The 19,053-nt window shown below is 41.2% G+C and overlaps 3 protein-coding genes across 4 annotated transcripts; 2 read left to right on the top strand and 1 right to left on the bottom strand.

The window, feature by feature from the left end:
- The first annotated feature begins 993 nt into the window (after window positions 1–993).
- Window positions 994–6,351, top strand: LOC108146247 (chitin deacetylase 1). Of its 2 annotated transcripts, none has more exons than XM_017272183.1 (6): window positions 994–1,104; window positions 1,209–1,278; window positions 2,901–3,012; window positions 3,684–3,796; window positions 4,137–4,286; window positions 4,689–6,351. In XM_017272183.1, the coding sequence occupies exons 2-6, from the start codon at window positions 1,227–1,229 to the stop codon at window positions 5,837–5,839; spliced, it is 1,578 nt and encodes a 525-aa protein (XP_017127672.1). In that variant the 5' UTR covers window positions 994–1,104; window positions 1,209–1,226; the 3' UTR covers window positions 5,840–6,351. The 2 variants fall into 2 exon arrangements, with proteins under 2 accessions (XP_017127672.1, XP_017127671.1); XM_017272182.1 differs by lacking the exon at window positions 3,684–3,796 and adding an exon at window positions 3,157–3,287.
- A 65-nt stretch (window positions 6,352–6,416) lies between these two features.
- On the bottom strand, window positions 6,417–9,598 carry LOC108146248 (guanine nucleotide-binding protein subunit beta-2). Its single transcript, XM_017272184.2, has 6 exons — window positions 9,456–9,598; window positions 8,329–8,774; window positions 8,069–8,270; window positions 7,302–7,431; window positions 7,144–7,230; window positions 6,417–6,971 (listed from the first exon to the last, which is right to left on the bottom strand). Exons 1-6 carry the CDS (start codon window positions 9,522–9,524, stop codon window positions 6,865–6,867), a joined length of 1,041 nt encoding a protein of 346 aa, XP_017127673.1. The 5' UTR covers window positions 9,525–9,598; the 3' UTR covers window positions 6,417–6,864.
- Window positions 9,599–9,883: 285 nt separating this feature from the next.
- Window positions 9,884–13,229, top strand: LOC108146465 (epidermal growth factor receptor substrate 15 homolog). Its single transcript, XM_017272479.1, has 5 exons — window positions 9,884–10,255; window positions 10,320–10,461; window positions 10,869–11,539; window positions 11,594–11,747; window positions 11,994–13,229. Exons 1-5 carry the CDS (start codon window positions 10,015–10,017, stop codon window positions 12,808–12,810), a joined length of 2,025 nt encoding a protein of 674 aa, XP_017127968.1. The 5' UTR covers window positions 9,884–10,014; the 3' UTR covers window positions 12,811–13,229.
- Window positions 13,230–19,053: the final 5,824 nt, after the last annotated feature.

The raw sequence follows: 19,053 nt of genomic DNA, 5'->3' as shown, positions 1-19,053 counted from the left end.
TCCTCCATCTGCTTTACATAACAGCCCGGCCAATGGGAAGTGCAAAAAATGAGAAAAAATAAGAAAAATAAATAAAGAAGGGGCTAACAAAACAGTTAACAGCGCGGCATCATTAATTTTAAAACTTATGATCTTTGGCCAGGGAGTGCAGCCAAATTAAGTCGCTGTGAGTCAGCGGCACTCGAAATAAGACTCTCTTTTGCTGGAACACTCGAGTCGTCGTCGTCGGCGGAGGTTTAATAACCTTTTAGTGTCTTAGCCACGTTAACAAGAATTTTATGCGACAGCTGCGATTGGCATACAAATCGGGAAGCTTCCAGGCCCAACCGAACCCCTTTTTTATATGCATCAGGTGTCCCAATTGGTATTCTTCTGGCGTTCCGGTGAAAATAAAAATCAACTAGACAATAAACGTGCAGAAGAAAATAGTTTAGAAAACAACAAAACGAAAGAAAAAAAACAGTTACGAAATCGAGATTTTGTATAATAGTTTTGATAGAATATAAAGATAGAGCCAAGCCGCAGATGTTCAAAAAACAAAAGACTCAAAAATTCAGGGTCAGTGGCAGAAAAAGATTGATGGGCCAGTCGCATTTGATTTATGTCTATGACGGATGACTAACTAGCTGAGTAAACAAGCCCATCGAGGTGCAGTTCGTTTGATTTGACAAAAAAACAAAAATCAATACAAAAAAAAGAAAAAAACAAAAGTCAAAATCAAAACCCCCGCACAGTTGGTCGTAAAATACAGACGAGTCCCGCTCCCACCTGCGCCTATAAATGCTAATTAGCCTTTCTTCACACATCGAAGAAAGAAGAGCGACGCCTGCGTACCTTGGCATTTTCGAAAGATACGATCCACAAGACCCGAAGGCGGTTACTCTGTACCCCTTTCGGCAAAAGCTCATGCGCCGGCGCAGCATGGTGTGGTGAAAAGAAATCCACCACGGCACCAAAGCCTGGCCAAGACACCACGGCTTAATAAATAGAACTCGTTGCTGGTGGCCAACACCTAGTGTAAGCGTGGCTGTGTATTGGAAGAGTGCCTCCGTTCACTCCACTTCCACTTCGAACCAAGCATTCCCACTCAGAGTCTGGGCAAAAGTTAGTAGAGTTTATAAAATATTACAATAATATATATGTATATTAAAGTTCCGCATGTGATTTGTGTGTTTTGCTAACTTTTTCCACAAATTCCGCCCCCGCAGAGAGCTCTGGAATCAATTATGGCGCGTTGGTGGCCAATTTTGAGCGTTTTATGCCTCTGTCTGGCAGTTGGTAAGTACTTCCATTAGTTCCATATAGTACCTAGTACTTAGAGTTAAGCAGTTGACCTTTGGCGGTGGAAACTTTGCCACTTTTCGCAAGGTTGCCAAAGAAAAAATATACACTCGACTTCAAGGCAAATAAACTTGAAAAAAATCAATGAAGTATATATACAAAATCACAGTTGATCCAAGCCATTAGCGGCATGCAATCGATCATACTTATCCTTCGCTCGAAATGATGTAAGAGATGGCGGAACAAGAGATACAAAACTGTGGCATGAGGACGAAACCGGAGTTGGCCATAAAACGAAATTAGCATAGGAAAACGAAAAAAAAACCAGCCGCCTGCCATCGGTTCCGTTTTAATATTATTTTCGTATTTTTTTTGTGTTTTTTTTTTTTTTTTGGACCCGCCAACGTTGTTTATGCAATATCATTTTAATGTTAAACCGAAAACGGGTTTCCAATAACCAAAAACAACGGTTAGCCAATGCACAAACCCGTTTGGCCAGACACCTTACATGACAAACCGATATTATAAGATCGGATTTGATACGATCCGAAACGATCCACCATCGGCATTCCCCAGTGGCCAGAAAAGCGGTACCCGCACGAATGTGGATCTGTGTCTATAAATGGGATACCATCGCTTTCGTTTGCCCTTTCGTTTTCAACCAAACGAGACGAGATGAAAATGGTTATGAACAAAAATGAGAGTTGTTTTGGTCGGCTAGAAGTTGTACTCGTATTTCCACACAAAACGGCCAAGAAACCGGTTGAAAGTCGTTCGTGTTGGCAGTAAGTTAACAGTTAACCCAAGAGGTGCGGCCAATTATAATGGTCCAGACTAGCGATTAACTCATAGAATTGCCGGAGATAAATGGCACCATTAAGATACCGGCCATAAGTATACAATTTCAAAATGTTGGCTAAGAAAAATTGCAATCAAAATGAAATCAAAAGAATTTATAAAAGGTTTACGAAAAACGGTAGATAAACTTTTAAATGAGCTCAAAAATCATAAATTTATAAGAAAAAACTTATTTCTCGTCGTATTCTATGTTTGAAAAAAATTATGTAAATAAACAATTCAGCGTATAACTAACCAATGTTCGTCACGAAAACATCAAATATTTGTATGGCATCATAATATGAAAAACATTTTTATTCAACCAGATGCTTTATATGTAAAAAATTCATTTGTGCCTTCCGGAGATCTGGACCCATCACGAAGATACCAAAGAAAACGTGACTATAAAATTTGATAAAGAATTTAAATTAATAAGGTGTATACTGCATTATTTTCTAAAAATCCTTACCTTTTTGGAAAGATATTGAATTGATTTTCAAAGACTAAATACAATGCCCTACTATACGAATAAAAATTAGATGGGAAATATACAAGGATTTAGAAACAATATAAAGCATTTTGTTCCGATCGAAATGTGATAAAAATGAAATATCCGATTGAAGTATATACCGGCTGGAAAAAAAAACTCAAAAAATACTAAATAAGTTTTGGTATATATTTAAATTCATACCAAAAAATTTCTTTTAACGCAGTTATATAACTTAATTCTAACCCATTTTGATGCCATTTTTAACTCTTACTTTTTTTTATAACTATTATAGCACATGGCCAGGACAAACTGGAAGGAGTTGATGTTGAGGAGGTCTGTGCCGATCGTCCTGCGGATGAGTACTTCCGCCTGGAGACCGACGGCGATTGTCGCGAGGTGTACAGGTAAGCCGGAACTATAGGCTAGATGAGATTGTCCGATCGACCAGTTTAGATGACTGATGATGTCCAGATATAAAACGAAAAAAAGCAAAGCACCTACCTACCTACCAACGTATTTCTTGCACCTTCTTGTATCGGTATCGAAAGGTGCGACAGTGCCGGCGAAGATGGCACATGGCGTTTGGCGCCGATTCGCTGCGCCGGCGGCCTGGCATTCGATGTATTGCGCCAGCTTTGCGATTGGAAGTCGAATGTGAAGTCTTGCGATGTGCTCGAGAGTAAGTGCCGCCACCCAGTTCAATCATCCGCATTTTAGCTGCGGATGAGTCTAGGGCTCGATATACTTCCCGAGAGCCCCCACTTCTCCCCCTTCTCCGCCAACTATCCACCCTCAAAACTGTCCTCTATCGCTATATGTCTGTCTATCTGTATCTCACCTACCAATTCTGTGTGTGTGTCTCTATATCTCTCTCTGTGTGTGTCACTAAAACCGGGGAAATCCCCGAATCGATCGAGTCATTGCATATATCAAAACCCGGAACGGAAATCCCCAAAAACCCCTAAAACAGCAAAAACCGCAAAACCGAATCGGTGCCAAAGTTCTCTTAGCTAGCAACGCCCAAAAAAAAAAAAAAAAAAAACAACGAAATTAGAACATGAACTTTATTTTGTAGATGTACCAAGTCGGGTTTGAAAGAAATTCAGTGTCCTTCGGGTCTGGCCTTCGATGTGATCAAGCAGACCTGCGACTGGAAGGCCAAGGTGACCAATTGCGACGAGAAAGAGAGTAAGTGTGACGACCAACAACTAGCCCAGACAAGCCAAACCAAATTAAAATTTACAAACAACAAAAAAAACCAAACAAATACCAACACCTGTACATACAGTAGTATAGTCAGCAATGTTAGACTTCCGGAACTTTGGTAGATCAAAAAAAAAAAAAAAAGAAAAAGGTGAAACTAATTATCCTAACCCACCAGATCGAAACTAACACCACCTGTGCTAACTCCATCACACTCATGTAAATACTTCTCATTTCGAAATTTAGACATTTGTTGTCACTAACACACCTTGGCTTTGAAGTTTGACCAAAGTACACCCTTGCTAATTTAAATGAATTTCCACAGAGCCCCGCAAGGCCAAGCCCATTCTGAAGACGGACGAGCCCATCTGCCCCTCGGGCAAGCTGTCCTGCGGCGATGGCGAGTGCCTGGACAAGGAGCTCTTCTGCAACGGCAAGACCGACTGCAAGGACGAGTCCGATGAGAACGCCTGCTGTAAGTATATCTAATCTAGGGGTTCCTCTTAAAAATTCCTTCAAATTAAATGTACGAGCAACAAGATAGCTGCTCAGTTAAAAAAATGTAGCATACATTCCAGAGTAAACTTTATGAAGGCCAAATAAACGTGAAAGCTGCTTTAAACATGGCTCAGCTTACAAATTGAATTTAATTTAATTTAATTGAAATCATTAAATGTGAAATAAGCATATAAAATACTTTATAATATAAAAGATATAGCTGATCATTTATTTTCCTTTTGTTTTATAAGTATGTATAAATTTCCAACCCAAGTTAGTCATTTTCAACCACAGGGAATTTAAAGAGGAGTCTGCAAATATTTCCACCCACAAATCCTCCCTGGCAGTGACTAATCCTTAAGTCATTTCCAATCCCCAGCTGTCGACGAGGATCCCAACCGTGCCCCCGAGTGCGATCCCACGCAGTGCGCTTTGCCCGACTGCTTCTGTTCGGCGGACGGAACCCGCATTCCCGGCGGCATTGAGCCCCAGCAGGTGCCCCAGATGATCACCATCACCTTCAACGGAGCCGTCAATGTGGACAACATTGATCTGTACGAGGATATCTTCAATGGTCAGCGCCAGAATCCCAATGGCTGCTCGATCAAGGGCACTTTCTTCGTGTCGCACAAGTACACCAACTACTCGGCGGTGCAGGATCTGCATCGTCGTGGCCACGAAATCTCCGTGTTCTCGCTGACGCACAAGGATGATCCCAACTACTGGACGGGTGGCAGCTACGACGACTGGCTGGCCGAGATGGCCGGTTCGCGGTTGATTGTGGAGCGTTTTGCCAACATCACCGATGGCTCGATCATTGGCATGAGGGCTCCCTACCTGCGCGTGGGTGGCAACAAGCAGTTCGAGATGATGGCCGACCAGTTCTTTGTGTACGATGCCTCCATTACCGCCTCACTGGGACGTGTGCCCATCTGGCCGTATACGCTGTACTTCCGGATGCCGCACAAGTGCAATGGCAATGCGCACAACTGCCCGTCGCGTAGCCATCCCGTTTGGGAGATGGTGATGAACGAGCTGGATCGTCGCGATGACCCCACCTTCGATGAATCGCTGCCCGGTTGCCACATGGTCGACTCGTGCTCCAATGTGGCCAGTGGCGATCAGTTCGCCCGCCTGCTGCGCCACAACTTCAATCGCCACTACAACAGCAACAGGGCGCCACTGGGCCTCCATTTCCATGCCTCGTGGCTGAAGTCGAAGAAGGAGTACCGCGACGAGCTGATCAAGTTCATCGAGGAGATGCTCGGACGCAACGATGTGTTCTTCGTGACCAATCTGCAGGTGATCCAGTGGATGCAGAACCCCACCGAGCTCAATTCGCTGCGCGACTTCCAGGAGTGGAAGGAGAAGTGCGACGTCAAGGGTCAGCCCTACTGCTCGCTGCCCAATGCGTGCCCCCTGACCACCAGGGAGCTGCCCGGCGAGACCCTGCGCCTGTTCACCTGCATGGAGTGCCCCAACAACTATCCCTGGATCCTCGATCCCACCGGTGATGGTTTCTCCGTTTAGAGGGGAGCGTTGGAGCGGGGAGCAGTCCATTTTCCAAGGAGAACAACTCACAGTAGTTCCACCGAGAGTCTGATAAACTAAACAAAAACAATGAAAGCCCTAACAAACTGTGTGAGAGCGAGCTAAACCATCCACAGAAATACTCAATTTGTTGCATCTTGCTTCTTGTGTGATCCTAAACAACCAGTTTCTTTCCGCTATTATTTATGTAAATTCTATTCTATTCGACTCCCTACTACTTTCTCTATCTGTATCTCTTACTCTGTATCTTTAACTTTTCCTCTGCATCTGTATCTTTGACTATTTCTCTGTCTCTTTCTGTATCTTTTTCTGTTGATTTTAAAAGTGATTTGTTTTAATTTACTTCGCTGCCTCTTTGACCAGCTCAAAGAACTTTTTCCACAAACAAACAAAAACCAAGCGCCAAAAATCGCAGCAGCAAGAATATCTTCGTAATTGTATAAGTATTTTTTATAAGAAAAATATAAAAAATATCAAAAAAATATTAAAAATTTTATGTGGTTTTCATTTGGGGATTTCTAGTGAGTTAAAAAGAATTATAGAAAATATATCCAAATAGTTTGCTTCATACATTTTATTATGACGCATTCAATTTGCATTTGCTAATTACTTGAGGCTATATTTTAAGTTAGTTAGGTATTTAATTATTAAAATTATACGCACACTTTGCTTGCAAATGCAAATTTTATAATAGCTGATTAAGGATTTCAAAAACATTTACCATTTTACAATAGTTTTTTCTGACTAATGGGCCTTTTCTGATTTTACTTTTTAAAAGAAACAAATTTATAATAAGAAGCTAAATTTTAAAGTCGTAACTTTTTAAATAATTATCTTATAAATTCGGAATTGGACTTAAACTTTCGGTTAAGTACTAATCAGAAAAATCCTTTCAGTTATTTGCACATAAATAATGAAAGCTATCCATTTTGTATTTGCAAGTAAATCGTCCGCATAAACATTGCCATTAGTTTTGGACCATTTTGAACCAAGATCAGAGACGATTAGAGCCACAGACGCACTTGCTGATCCCAACTGGTGGAGGACAGGCACATGCCATTGGGGCACAGGCTGATGCAAGTGACGCGGTTCTCGTGACCCGAAAGTGAGCCTAAGAAATGGATACAAAAGAAACAAAAGTCAACAAATCGATTTAAGTCAAGTGGCTGTCTGAGCATTAGTCGTCTGCCCAGCCCCATTCCACTCCAACGAATCCGTCAAGTGCAGTGTCCACTGTCCACTGTCCACTGTCCACTGTCCACTGTCCATGACTAAATACCCACCCGTATGCCGCTCCTTTACTGTGTCCCACGAGTGTATATTGCCCTCGATTCCGCCGCACATGAGGTAGCGCCCGCTGGTCGATAGAGCTAATGGGCACACAAAGAAAATCAGATTAAAACCCCTCAAAAGTCAAGGCGAACTGAGAACCAGAACCCACCGCACGAAGTGAAGCCCGTGTTCTTCTGGGGCGGCTCATACAGCCCGATTTGCTGATCCGACCGCAGGTCGTACATGCGCGCCGTCTGATCCTCCGAGCAGGAGGCGAACCCAAAGCCACTGGGATGGTACTGAAATGTTGCAAAAATAAAAGAGTCATTTAAAAAAAAATACATTATATAATATAGTATCAACTCAAATGGGCTTGAACAAAAATACAATAACATAAGGGAACGTTAAAAAGCAGATTTAAGGTTATTTATAAACGGTGGATTATAAGGAAAGAATTTGCTTAGGATTGTTATAAAATCATGATTTTGTTAAGCTTAAATCTAACTATGATTTTGAAAAAACAATTTAGTGTTTATATAATGATCCCTTAGATTTAATTTAGTTCTTTACATATAAAATCGACGTTCGGCTATAAACTTTTAATTATTAAAATTATTATTTAGTTTTATTATTATATTTTATGAATATGACATTCTGCCTTTAATTAAGACTCCAATTTATTTTATTTTTTTTTTTGCGAAAGCAGTTCTTCAAATTTCATTTCTTTGATTTTTAAAAAAAATTATAATTAAAGAAATAATGTAAATACAATCAAAAATATCTAAGCCATCTAAATTCAACGGTTAAGGATGTTACTTCTTCCCTTTCTAATTTTTTGTCCTGTCTCATTTACATGTAGTACAAAGTGTTTTTGCTTTTTGTATTGTATTAAGAAGAGGTCATATATTCTATAAGAAAATGGAAATATTTACTTACGCAGACTGAGGACACATCCATGTCATGGCCAAAGAACATCTGCTTATGACCCTGTTCACGTACGTCCCACAACTTGGCAGTTTTATCCACAGAGCCGGTGATATAAGTTTTCATATCGGGAGACAGCGATAAGCCAGCAATATCACCAGCATGTCCATTGAAATCCATTGTTTTGACGCCCTTTTCTAAATCCCAATGGCAGCTGTTTTAAAATTCTCATTAATTTGAAAATTTTATAGATTTAGTATGTAATAACGCACATTTTCATATCGCCCGAGCCGGTGATCAGATGGCCATCGTCCAGGAAACGACAGGAGCTGAGGAATCCCTCGTAGCCCATCAGCTCCTTGACCATCTTGGCCACTCCGGAGGCATCTCGGTTGTTCACATCGTAGACGGTGCACTGGTTGTCCATTCCGCCGCAGGCCACAAAGTTGCCCGACGGCGAGAAGGCCACCGTCATCACCCAGGCGGATCGCAAAGGGATGATCTGCACCTTGTTGGCGGTCCAGGTGTCCCAGATGATCAGTTTGCCATCCAGGGATCCAGTGACGCAGTGCCTCGAGTCCCCGGCAAAATGCACCGAATTCACCTTGTTGATGTGCCCTTTGAGGATCTTTTTCGAGGAGAACCGAATCTTCGGCACATCGCCCATGTCGCCGCATTTGTCGGCCAACGTGCAATCCGCTTTCGATTGTTGGTCATCCTACAAATTAAAGGTGAAAATTGTGCATGAAAATTAATTAAATATTCGTATTCAAAGAAAATTATTGGTTCTTTCAACGTTTGTCTGAGGACATGCGTACTCATTAAACATTTTTTCAGTAAACATTTTTATATTATTAAAACAGTTGACTAATTCGAATTTGTCCACATAAAAAAATTGTTAATTTATGTTCATTAAGAGTTTCAATCTGATTTGCTATTTAAGATTAGTTTATTAGTTAGTTTAGATGGAATAATTGATAGTATGTTAAATGCAAATTACATATTTTTACTAAGAAATCAATGTTTTAATTATTTTTTTCATTAATTTTTACTTAATAATTTGTTTGAATTTGGTTTAATTTTTAATTGAATTAATTGTTGATTTTTTATTTTTAATTCGTTTTTCAGAGGCTAAATTTTTAATTCAATTAAGTCATTTTGTAGTTTGATAGATTTTAATTTGCATATTTGCGGATTTTCGTATTTTGATGCTTTGTTTAAATGATGCTAGCACAAGGATAAAGTCTAAATTTAAATTTCTCTGTCAAATTATTAATTAGATAAGTGTATTGGCTTGTGGGTGGCATAGAACTTTTAAACTTAAACTTTTAGAATTTTTCTCATTTTGTAAATTGTTGATTTTGTTAATTCGTAGTGTACATCCCAAGGAATTCTTCACCTTAAACTTCTGTATCATGCCATTGATTTCGTCGTAAAGTTTCTGTGTTTCCGGATCAATTTTCGGCATGATTAAGCATTAATTATAGCGAACGGTCGCAATATTTGCAGGGAGAATATTTAGATTTAAACCGCACCGCGTCGCACAATAAACTGAGTGTTAAACAATTTGTTTCACCTGCTTGTTATGATGTTTTCTGTTTTTCCTCAGCGGTAATGCAATTAACTAATTGGATTAGTCGTTAAATACAAATATATACAAAGGCAAAATTTTGGGCGCCAAAAATCAAAATAAATCGTACAACAGGGCTGCCAACTTAACTTAAATAAATGCATTCTTAACAACACTGAATTGAATAGGGCTACCAGGTGGTTGACTGTTATGGGTTTTGTTTAACCAAACAACGGTGTTTCTATGGCCGTGATGAATCTGGTCCCTCTAATTACACAACTCTCAAGACTCAGCTGTTCGGTCACCTCATTTTTGTTTTCCCTGCTTTTATTTATAACAATTGCCCGCTTAAACACATCGCCAGCATGGACGCGAAGTAGGCAACGCCATGGAGACGCTGCCATGTGCCAACCAGCTGCAGGATCACCAGCAGCCGCAGCAGCAGCTCGTGAATCTCAGCATTGACGCGAGTCTGGGCGAGAATGTGGTCAGCATTCCCAAGGAGCTGATCCTCATCTCGCTGGTCTCCCAGGAGCAGTCGCTCTACAATCCCAAGCACCCCAACTACCGGAGCACCAAGACCAAGGACGAGAAGTGGATGGAGATTGGCAGCAATGTGGGCTGGTCAGGTGAGTGGCTGCTCCTCTTCTTGGTGTTCCCCATTCCAAGATGATTTCCAACATACATTTCCAGATGTACAGTGCAAGTCCAAATGGAAGGCCATGCGGGATCAGTACTGCCGGGAACTCAAACGCGCCAAGGCCTGCGCTAAAGCCGTCAAGTGGAAGTACTTCAAGGAACTGGATTTCCTGCGTCCATATGCGCTGGCAAGGAAGTAAGTGGGACAGCCCATAATGTGGTCTATAGACAAACCTCCATGACTCGTAAATAAGAGACTCGGAAATAATCCTTATCAAGTATTCCCGGATATTAATTTTCTGGAATTTTATCAAATGAGATTCATAACTACACCACTTCTTGAGCTAAAAAATTCTGTTTTAATATTTTACTATGGACCTAAATATACACACTTATTAATTTTCATATATTCCATAAACTCGATTTGGGTTTCAACCAGTTTTTTTAAGCCATGTAGAAAACGTTGTTACATTATGTAAAGGTTAAGAAGATATAATGAAGAGCATAAAAGCGCTGAACAGGTTTATAAAAGGCCGCTAATGTTTGATATATTACTGTAACCTTTATATTGTTACCTCCAGCTAATAGGTTTACTTTTTCTAGTTACAGAGGAAGATCCGGCCAGAATGCCAATGGCCTAGTGCCCACGACAACACCAATATCTCTGCCCCTGGGCACCTCCTTCAGCAGCAACAGCAGCAGCCAGAACCTCAACCTCTCCGGCAGCATTAAGATTGAAGATGCCAGTGCATCCGCGCTGCTGGACAACTGCACCTTCAGCTCGGCAAGTTCGGTGGACAAGAAGCCGGCGGCCACTTTCTTGGCCAGTCATATTGGGGCCGTGTTGCAGCAGCAGGAGCAGCAACTGCAGACGCAACCTGAAAGCAATTGGAACTACCTGACGGATGCGGGAGGCGGTGCTACCCCATCAATCATTGTGCAGTGCGGCACGGCTAACACAACCACTGTGGTGGACACTCTCTACAACGAGTTAGTGGACTGCGTCAATGCCGCCAATCAGTCAAACTCAGGTGCAACAGCTACTTCCACTGTGTCCACCACTTCGGCTGCGCACAATCAATCGACAAATGCCGAGGAGGAGGACGACGATCCCATACACACCTTCCTCAACATGGAGAGCTACTTCGAAAAGGAACTGATCACGCTGATCCAGCAGGAGGACATGATCTACAACTACAGCAACGAGAACTATCGCAATGCCAAGCTCAAGATGGAGGTGTGGGAGGAGATCGCCAGAAAGCTTAAGAAGTCGGGTAGGTAGTGAATAGCGAACATGATCCTGATTATTAATACTTTAACTATTTTAGTGAAACAATGTCGACTCAAGTGGAAGGCTTTAAGGGACCAATATGCTCGCGAGCACAAGCGACTAAGGACACTCATGCACATCGACGCCACTTCGCGTTGGAAGCACTATGATTCGCTCAGTTTCCTGCAAAAGTACATACAACAAAAGACGCTGTAAGAACGGTTTTAGGATTCTAAATCAAATATACTATGATACTAGCAACCTTTCATTGAGAACCCCAAACTAACAAATTCTTTAACTGCATTTAAATCAGCTTACATTTCATTTCATTTGCAAAATATTTAGCTATTTTGTTAAATAATTTGGATAAGAAACAACATAAGCTGACATTATCATACAAATGAGTGGGATCTCATTCTTTAAAAAGACTGTTTAATGATTTTTGTTCAACCTTTCAGCGACGCCGAATCGCAACTCAGCATGCTGTTACCCAAAAATGACTCGGTTCGAGAACTGGAGGACCACATGGGCCACTCCCACTCGCCGCCCACGCAGCAAAGCACCTTGGAGTCGTCTTCGTCGAGTTCGCAACTCAACATGCCCGCTTTGCCTCATTTGACTGGACCACACAAGGCCGAACAACAGCAGCAGCAGCAGCAGCAACAGCAGGAGGAACACCAGCAACAGGCCAGTGAGTTGTGTGTGGCCTCCTACGATGACATGGACATCGAGAACTACATCAATGGGGATGCACATCATGACGATGAGGAGGAGGAAGACGATGATGAGGAGATGGAAACAACAACGGCAGCGGAACAGACGCCTCAGCAGCAAGACCAGCATGTAATGAGTTACGATCACGACGAGGGACCCGTTTACATGGCTGTGCACAGCGTTGGCAGTTCGATGGCCAAACAGGAGCAGCTCAGCGAAGGAGCCTCTAGCTTAGAACAGCATCAGCAGCCTCAATCAACTGGAGAGTATCAGAAATTGGAGATACAGACGCCCACAACGCCTCGATACCAGAATGCTGCCACCACGCCCAGCTCCACATCCACCTCGCGCTATCACTCGGCACCCATCACGCCGAATAAGCCCAGCCATATGGAGTTTCCCTCCAGCAATGGCCACAATTCTGGAGAGGATGATGAGATCGGTGCGTTTTTCAAGGCTGTTTCCATGAAGATACGTAATGCTCAGCTGGAACCGGTGGCCTTCACCGAACTGCAAATCGAAATTCTGCGTGTCATTAACGAGGCACTGAGGAATCACTAGTTTTCTCTAGCTTCCTAGTGGAGCAGGAATCACTAGTGACCACTAGCTTCACAGAGAAGGAGAAGCTTGAGCGGACCATCAACGGTTTCAGGGCGATTCATTGTAGATTTTAAGTGTTATTTCAAAAGTGTTTTTTCTAATTTCTAGACGAGTTGATATTTTTGTAAATTTTCTTTTAAATTTGTGAACTTTTTAATGCGAAAACCAATTGGTTGATCAGCTCAAAGGCGAAACTTAAAATGTTACGTGTAAATAGACCAAAATCCAATGCAAACTGAAAGCAATAGTGTTTATTAGCTTAGGATGATTCCGGATATGCCGGAACTGAAACAAAAAAATTTGAACTATTATTTAAATAATTGTAACCAAATTCGTACAATGTCAAAGCAAGAAAAATATATATATATTTTTAAAGCAAACTATTAAATAGTTGTATATCTTGGGGCGAGTTATTATAGACTAAGAAAACACCTAAAGACCAAAATGACCTAAGATGTATAAAAATAATCTACATTTGAAGAAAAATTATCTAAAAATTGGTCAAATGGTCTAAATTTTAGGAAAAAACTCATTATGGCCCAAAAACACATGTTAGGTGATTATAAGAAAATAATATTTGTTAATTTTGATCTATAATATCTGTTTTTATTCCATTTAAAATTTGAGGTTTGACTTTTTTATGGTTTTTTTAAATGACAATACTTTTTACAGTGTATTTCACAGAGGAGCCGCCTAAATACACTTCCTCCAAACCGACTTTATAGAGGGTATAGAAATCAATGTATCTGGTAGTAAGAACTGATAGTTGATGTAGGTTGCTTTTGGGTAGGGTTACCTCCCTTTCCAACATCCATTCTCCCTTTGGAAATTCCCCATTCATCCACCCACAACACCATTCCACACACCCAAACCCCATTCGATTCACCCGCAGCTCAACACAAACATTTAGACAAACGACAAAGCGTAGGAGCAGCTGCCTTCAAGTGGAGCACTTGGAGCAGAGTCACCCAACCACCCAACCCCCGGATCCATGTCCACTGTATATAGAGGAGTACGTATCTCCCCATGTACTAAACTTACTATATAAATTTATACATGCTGGTATAAGTCAGCACTCTGCTGCTCGTGCCATCGAAAATGGTCTCCCTTTTGGCATTGGGCAGAAACCGGTTCGAAATGCGCATCCAATGGGTGGATTGTGCGAAAGAGATAACCATACTGCTGCTGCCCCGTATATACAAGTTGGAAAAATGGGGGCGGTTCCCAGTTGGAAAACACTGGGTGTGGCCATCCCCGTTGGCAGATGGCACCAGCTGCTACCTGCTGCTACTACTACTTATACTGCTGCTGCTGCTGCTGCTGCTGCTACTGCTACTGCTGCCCGGAAAATTTATGTAAAAGTGAAAATTTTTTAATAAACATTTTCATTTTCAGGCGGAAGTTGCATTCCGATTGCCGGGGCTAATCAGACGTAGCGCACTTCGGGTTCTCCAAATGGGAAATATTTGCCATGGGCTCCACGCCTGATTGATTCCTTTTACCATTGCCATGGCCATTCCATTACCAATTGCCATTGGTTCGGTGGTTCGGTGGTTCTGGGTTCTTGGCTCTGTGTTGTGGGCCCTGGGTTTTGGTTCGGTTAACTCTGTTTGCGCTTGCAAATTAATTTCCATTCTTTGCTAAATGGTTGAGTGCGCGAGTTTTAATTAAAATTATGTGGGCTTGGGTCGCACATCGATGGGGACAGGTGCATTGATTGGAAGGGTGTGTACCTAGACTATCAATCATATCTTTTGTTTATTACCTTTCCGAATACTTAGCCTTTTTTAAAATATCCAGTATGTTAATTGACATTTATAAACATTTTTCGTATATTCTAAATAGCTTCATTATGATGATTGAATTAAATCCGTTAAATTAAATTTTTTAATTAAATTTGGACAATCTTAAATCAAAATAATAAATTACGGTCAACTCACTTCATATCATTGATTACCCGTTTAGAATATTTTTTTAAAAGAGAGTTAATAGTGTTATTAAAAATGTAATAGTTTTTTAAAATATATTTTTGGTGCCACACAGTGACCTGTTTTATTAAAATTTCACAAAACTTTTTGGAAGCAATCTGAAAATATTTCCTAATATAGTTAATAACTTATGTTTATTTTGCAAACCTTAACATTGTATATTTTATCAACTGCCTTCTGTACATTTTCACCTCATCTATCTATCACCATCTTGCTATCCGCACCTGAACCACTTCGCAACTCTTAAAGGCCATTTTCAGCCTGAGAAGTAAATCCGCAAAAATATTTATTCTCACTCACCTTATCACATTATGGGACCTTTTTGCCAGCAATTTCCAGGCCACGGAAACTATTTTCGCGGCTCATTTAACGGGTTCGTTCTAGCCCAGAAGAGGAATCATAAAAAGCACATAAAAATACATATTTTTATTGCTTGCGGGCAGCAACGTAAGTATAACACTTTGGCAGGAGTTTCAGACACAGTTAAACCAATTTGCAACTCATTCCAGAAATGGCCCATCCTTGGCATTAAGTATATCAAATTTGCCACGATTACGACGACGCCTCACCGCATTTACGCCCAAAGGCATTCAGAACAAAAAAAAAAAAAAAAAAGAAGATGGTTCGAAACCCATTTCCTGCCCAAGAAAAATTATGAAGAAATTCAAAAAGCTGGAGCCGCCTGCAGCTTTGGGTCAGCGAGATGGCAAGATGGAAAGAAGGCAAGATGGAAAGACAAAATGCTGACAAACTGTTGAGTAAATGTGGTTGCCCCAAAACTCCTTTCGCAGCCAAAACTGTTATCATAAATAAAGTCAAGCCAAATGTCAGCGACAGGCCTCATATCATAAAGCAAATGCAAGTGGCGCAGTGAATCGAAATCGAGGCATCGGCATTCGCATTCGCATTCGGTTTGGCTGAAACCATTCACGATTTATTGTCCGATATGCGATGCACTTTTCCATCCTCCACCTCCTTCACCTCCTCCTCCTCCTCCTGCAACCGCCCATCTAGACATTTAGCCAAGTGCCCAACTCCTTTTTGCTGTCTCTCTGTTAAACTGAATTGTTTCCGGGAACTGGGCAGCCAGCAACAATGGCAACACACAGCAAAGCGCTGAAAAGCTTGTAAAACATTTGTAGCAACTGCGACTCGGACTTGGAGTCCCGAGTTCCCGAGTTGGCCAAATGGACGTGCCACTGGCAGCTACTGTTGACCACGTTCACCGCCGAAAATGTTTTATTCATAAAGCTTAGCGACAAGATCGTCGCCCGTTCAATGTTGCTGCTGTGCTGGGATGTTGCTGCTGTTGCTGTTGCTGCTATTGCTGTTGCTGCTGTTGCTGTTGCTGGTGTGGAGCTGGGTCCAAAACCTATGCTAATTTCACATGCAACTTATCAGCCGACGCGCATCTTGTCAAGAAGCTTTTGTGTGCGGCTGTTAGAAATGGCCTCGAAACCATCTCCATCTCCACATCCAGCTCCATCTCCATAACCATATCCATCTCCGACTTCAACTGCAAAAACCCGACGAGGGGTGCTAATCGCCAAATTTACAACTTGATGCAAAACTTTGCCCCGCAAATGGACCAGAAAACAAAACGACCGCACTGCCGAAAAAGTGGGTGGGGGTTGGGTGTTGGGTTGTTTTTCGGTTTCGGGTTAGCCAGGCCAGTACAGGCCAGTACAGGCCAGGCCAGGCCGAACTATAAAAATAAAGCGCGGAGGGGGTGGGAGTTGCACAAGCCGGAAAGTGTCCACACTTTCACTCGCCCCCAAAAAGCAGGCAACGCAAAATGTAGCATTTGAAAAATGTACTTTTTTCACACTCCACGAGGGACGGAGGATAAAAGATACGGGGATTCAACGGAGATGGTGGGCAGCAGAACTGGTGGCACACTGGAATCAGGCCAAAAAAATTTTCTGAAATAATTTTATATGTGATTTATAAAAGTCGACTAAAATGTGCAACTTTAATAAATGTCACTTCTCCGAAAATAAGTTAAGTATTTTGAAGCACCTAGAATTAATTTTAAAAATTAAGAAGTGAAATAAGAACATTATTTTGAAGAATTATTATGTAGGAGTCATTAGACTTTAGGATTTCCAACCTTTTCATTTTATACAGTGTTATATTTTGGCATCACTCTCTATTTTTAAATCCCACTGTGCAAGGCCAAACGAAGCGTTATTTTGGGGGGTACGTTTGTTCAAAAGTCCGGGCCGCATAGTGTTAGTTACAAGACACATAACACTTTGTTATGTGCGCTTGACAAAGTTGGGCAGCGAGACAAACAGCGGTAAAAGTGCTTAGTGCCTTAGTTTAAAGCAAATCGCATCCTTTTTTCACTCCAAAAAAAAAAAAAAAAAAAAAAAAAGATAAATCGCACCACAAGTAACGTGGGGTGGAAAGTACCGAATTGGGTGCTAATATGGTCAAAGCATTGCATGGAACACAACTTTCTAATGTTCAAACTTCGGTGGGTTGGAGAACATTTCGTGATTTTTTTTTGCGATGTATGTATTTTATTTTTAAATTTTGAAGATTTGCACATGCTGATAACGCGCCCGAGAATGGAACAAATAAATCTCAGACAAAAGGAAACGGATAACGGATATTTGCGGAATTTGCAGACACGTGTGTGGAGAGCGGAAGGCATTTGGAAACCGTTTAGCGGGGTGACTTTTCCCGCATATGCCGCAGGATATCCCGAAAACCCTATATGGTGGGGGAAATTGTGGGATGGGGGTTGGGTGCCCAAAAACTCAAGCCCAGCTGCGAAAGTGCCAAAATGCCAGGCGCGACAAGCTTCAACACCTGAAAAGCGAAGACATTCGAATCATCGCCACATCCCAGGACCCATACCCATACCCATACCAATACCCATACGAATACCCATGATCATGATCCATGATCCACTCGTTGCAGACGCACAAAAACCATCATCATCGGCTCTGGCAAAATGTCAACTTTATTAAAAGAAATTATAAATTGGTATGCCAGTCCCGAGTCTCAAGTTTCGAGTCCCTACTCCCGAGTCCCAGTCCCAGTCACCACTTCACAGACACCGCGCGCAAAATTCCAGGCTCACACATCATTAAACGAGCAAAAAACCGAGAGAGATCCATCCACTCAGTTGGCTTGTTTCCGAGTTTCGGGCCCAAGTGCCGCAGCCTTTGTCCAGCCCATTACAATTACTGACAAAAAGCATCAAGGTAGCAATAAAAACAAACTTCCATGAGGGAGGGCGGAATCAGAAGTTTCAATAGATATATTATATCATCAATTTGGTAGATTTAAAGATGTGCTAAATTAGGTCTTTTGCTTAAAAATTATATTTTCTAGGCTAAACAACTTTATTCTTGGTACATTTTTTTAGTTTACTATTTTTGTCCTTAAAAATATAAAAAAAAATTTTTTTTAGTAAAAAAGGGGGCTTGTTAAATACCAATTTAATTTTTAAACGTTTACAACTTTGCTGTTTCACTATCAACAGTAACCTTTTGCCCTAATCAATGCTCAATTATTATCGTTGAATAGATATAAAGATCGCATAAGTTTTATAGTTACACAATAGACACAATATGAACTAATAATACGATCTTCATTTAATTAAAAGCATGCTTTCTATTAAATAATATGTTTTAAGAAACAAAATTGGATACAAAAACTAAAACTTTCTAGTTTTGTTAATATTATAAAATTTAGGGATTTTTCCTCTTAATAGTCCTCATTCCACCCTCTGTGCCAAAAACTGCCCAAGAATCTCTATCAACAGGGAAAAAAACACACGCGCAGAGAAACGAAAAGCTCATGTCAGGCCATTTAGAATTATGATAGAGTTTTGATGTTGTCATAAAAAAATTTAATTGAAATACCAAAAATGGCAATGGAAACCGGCCAAAAGAGATGTGGAATCCAAACGTGCTTGGAGGAGCCCAAAAGGAAGCCAACAAATCGAATGTCGCAGCAGATGAAGATGTCAATGCATTGAAGTCCGACTTTTAATGTGTGTATTTTTGGAAGGCATTAAGTATTTATTGCAGACAAGGCCCGCATGTATCACTCACCTCGAGACCCTTGCGGGTCGAGAAAGATGTCAAAATGAGGCCACTTAGGCGAGACATTTCCTCCTCTCCATTGCCACAAAAAAAAAAAAAACCAACATACAACCATGTCAACAAAAAACAGAAGCTCAGCTCACCGCCGAACTGAA

Source organism: Drosophila elegans, unplaced genomic scaffold (assembly GCF_018152505.1).
Source record: "Drosophila elegans isolate 14027-0461.03 unplaced genomic scaffold, ASM1815250v1 contig_208, whole genome shotgun sequence".
NCBI classification, from domain to species: domain Eukaryota; kingdom Metazoa; phylum Arthropoda; class Insecta; order Diptera; family Drosophilidae; genus Drosophila; species Drosophila elegans.
The sequence above is the reverse complement of the archived record's forward strand: the minus strand, read 5'-3'. Positions and strand labels throughout refer to the sequence as shown.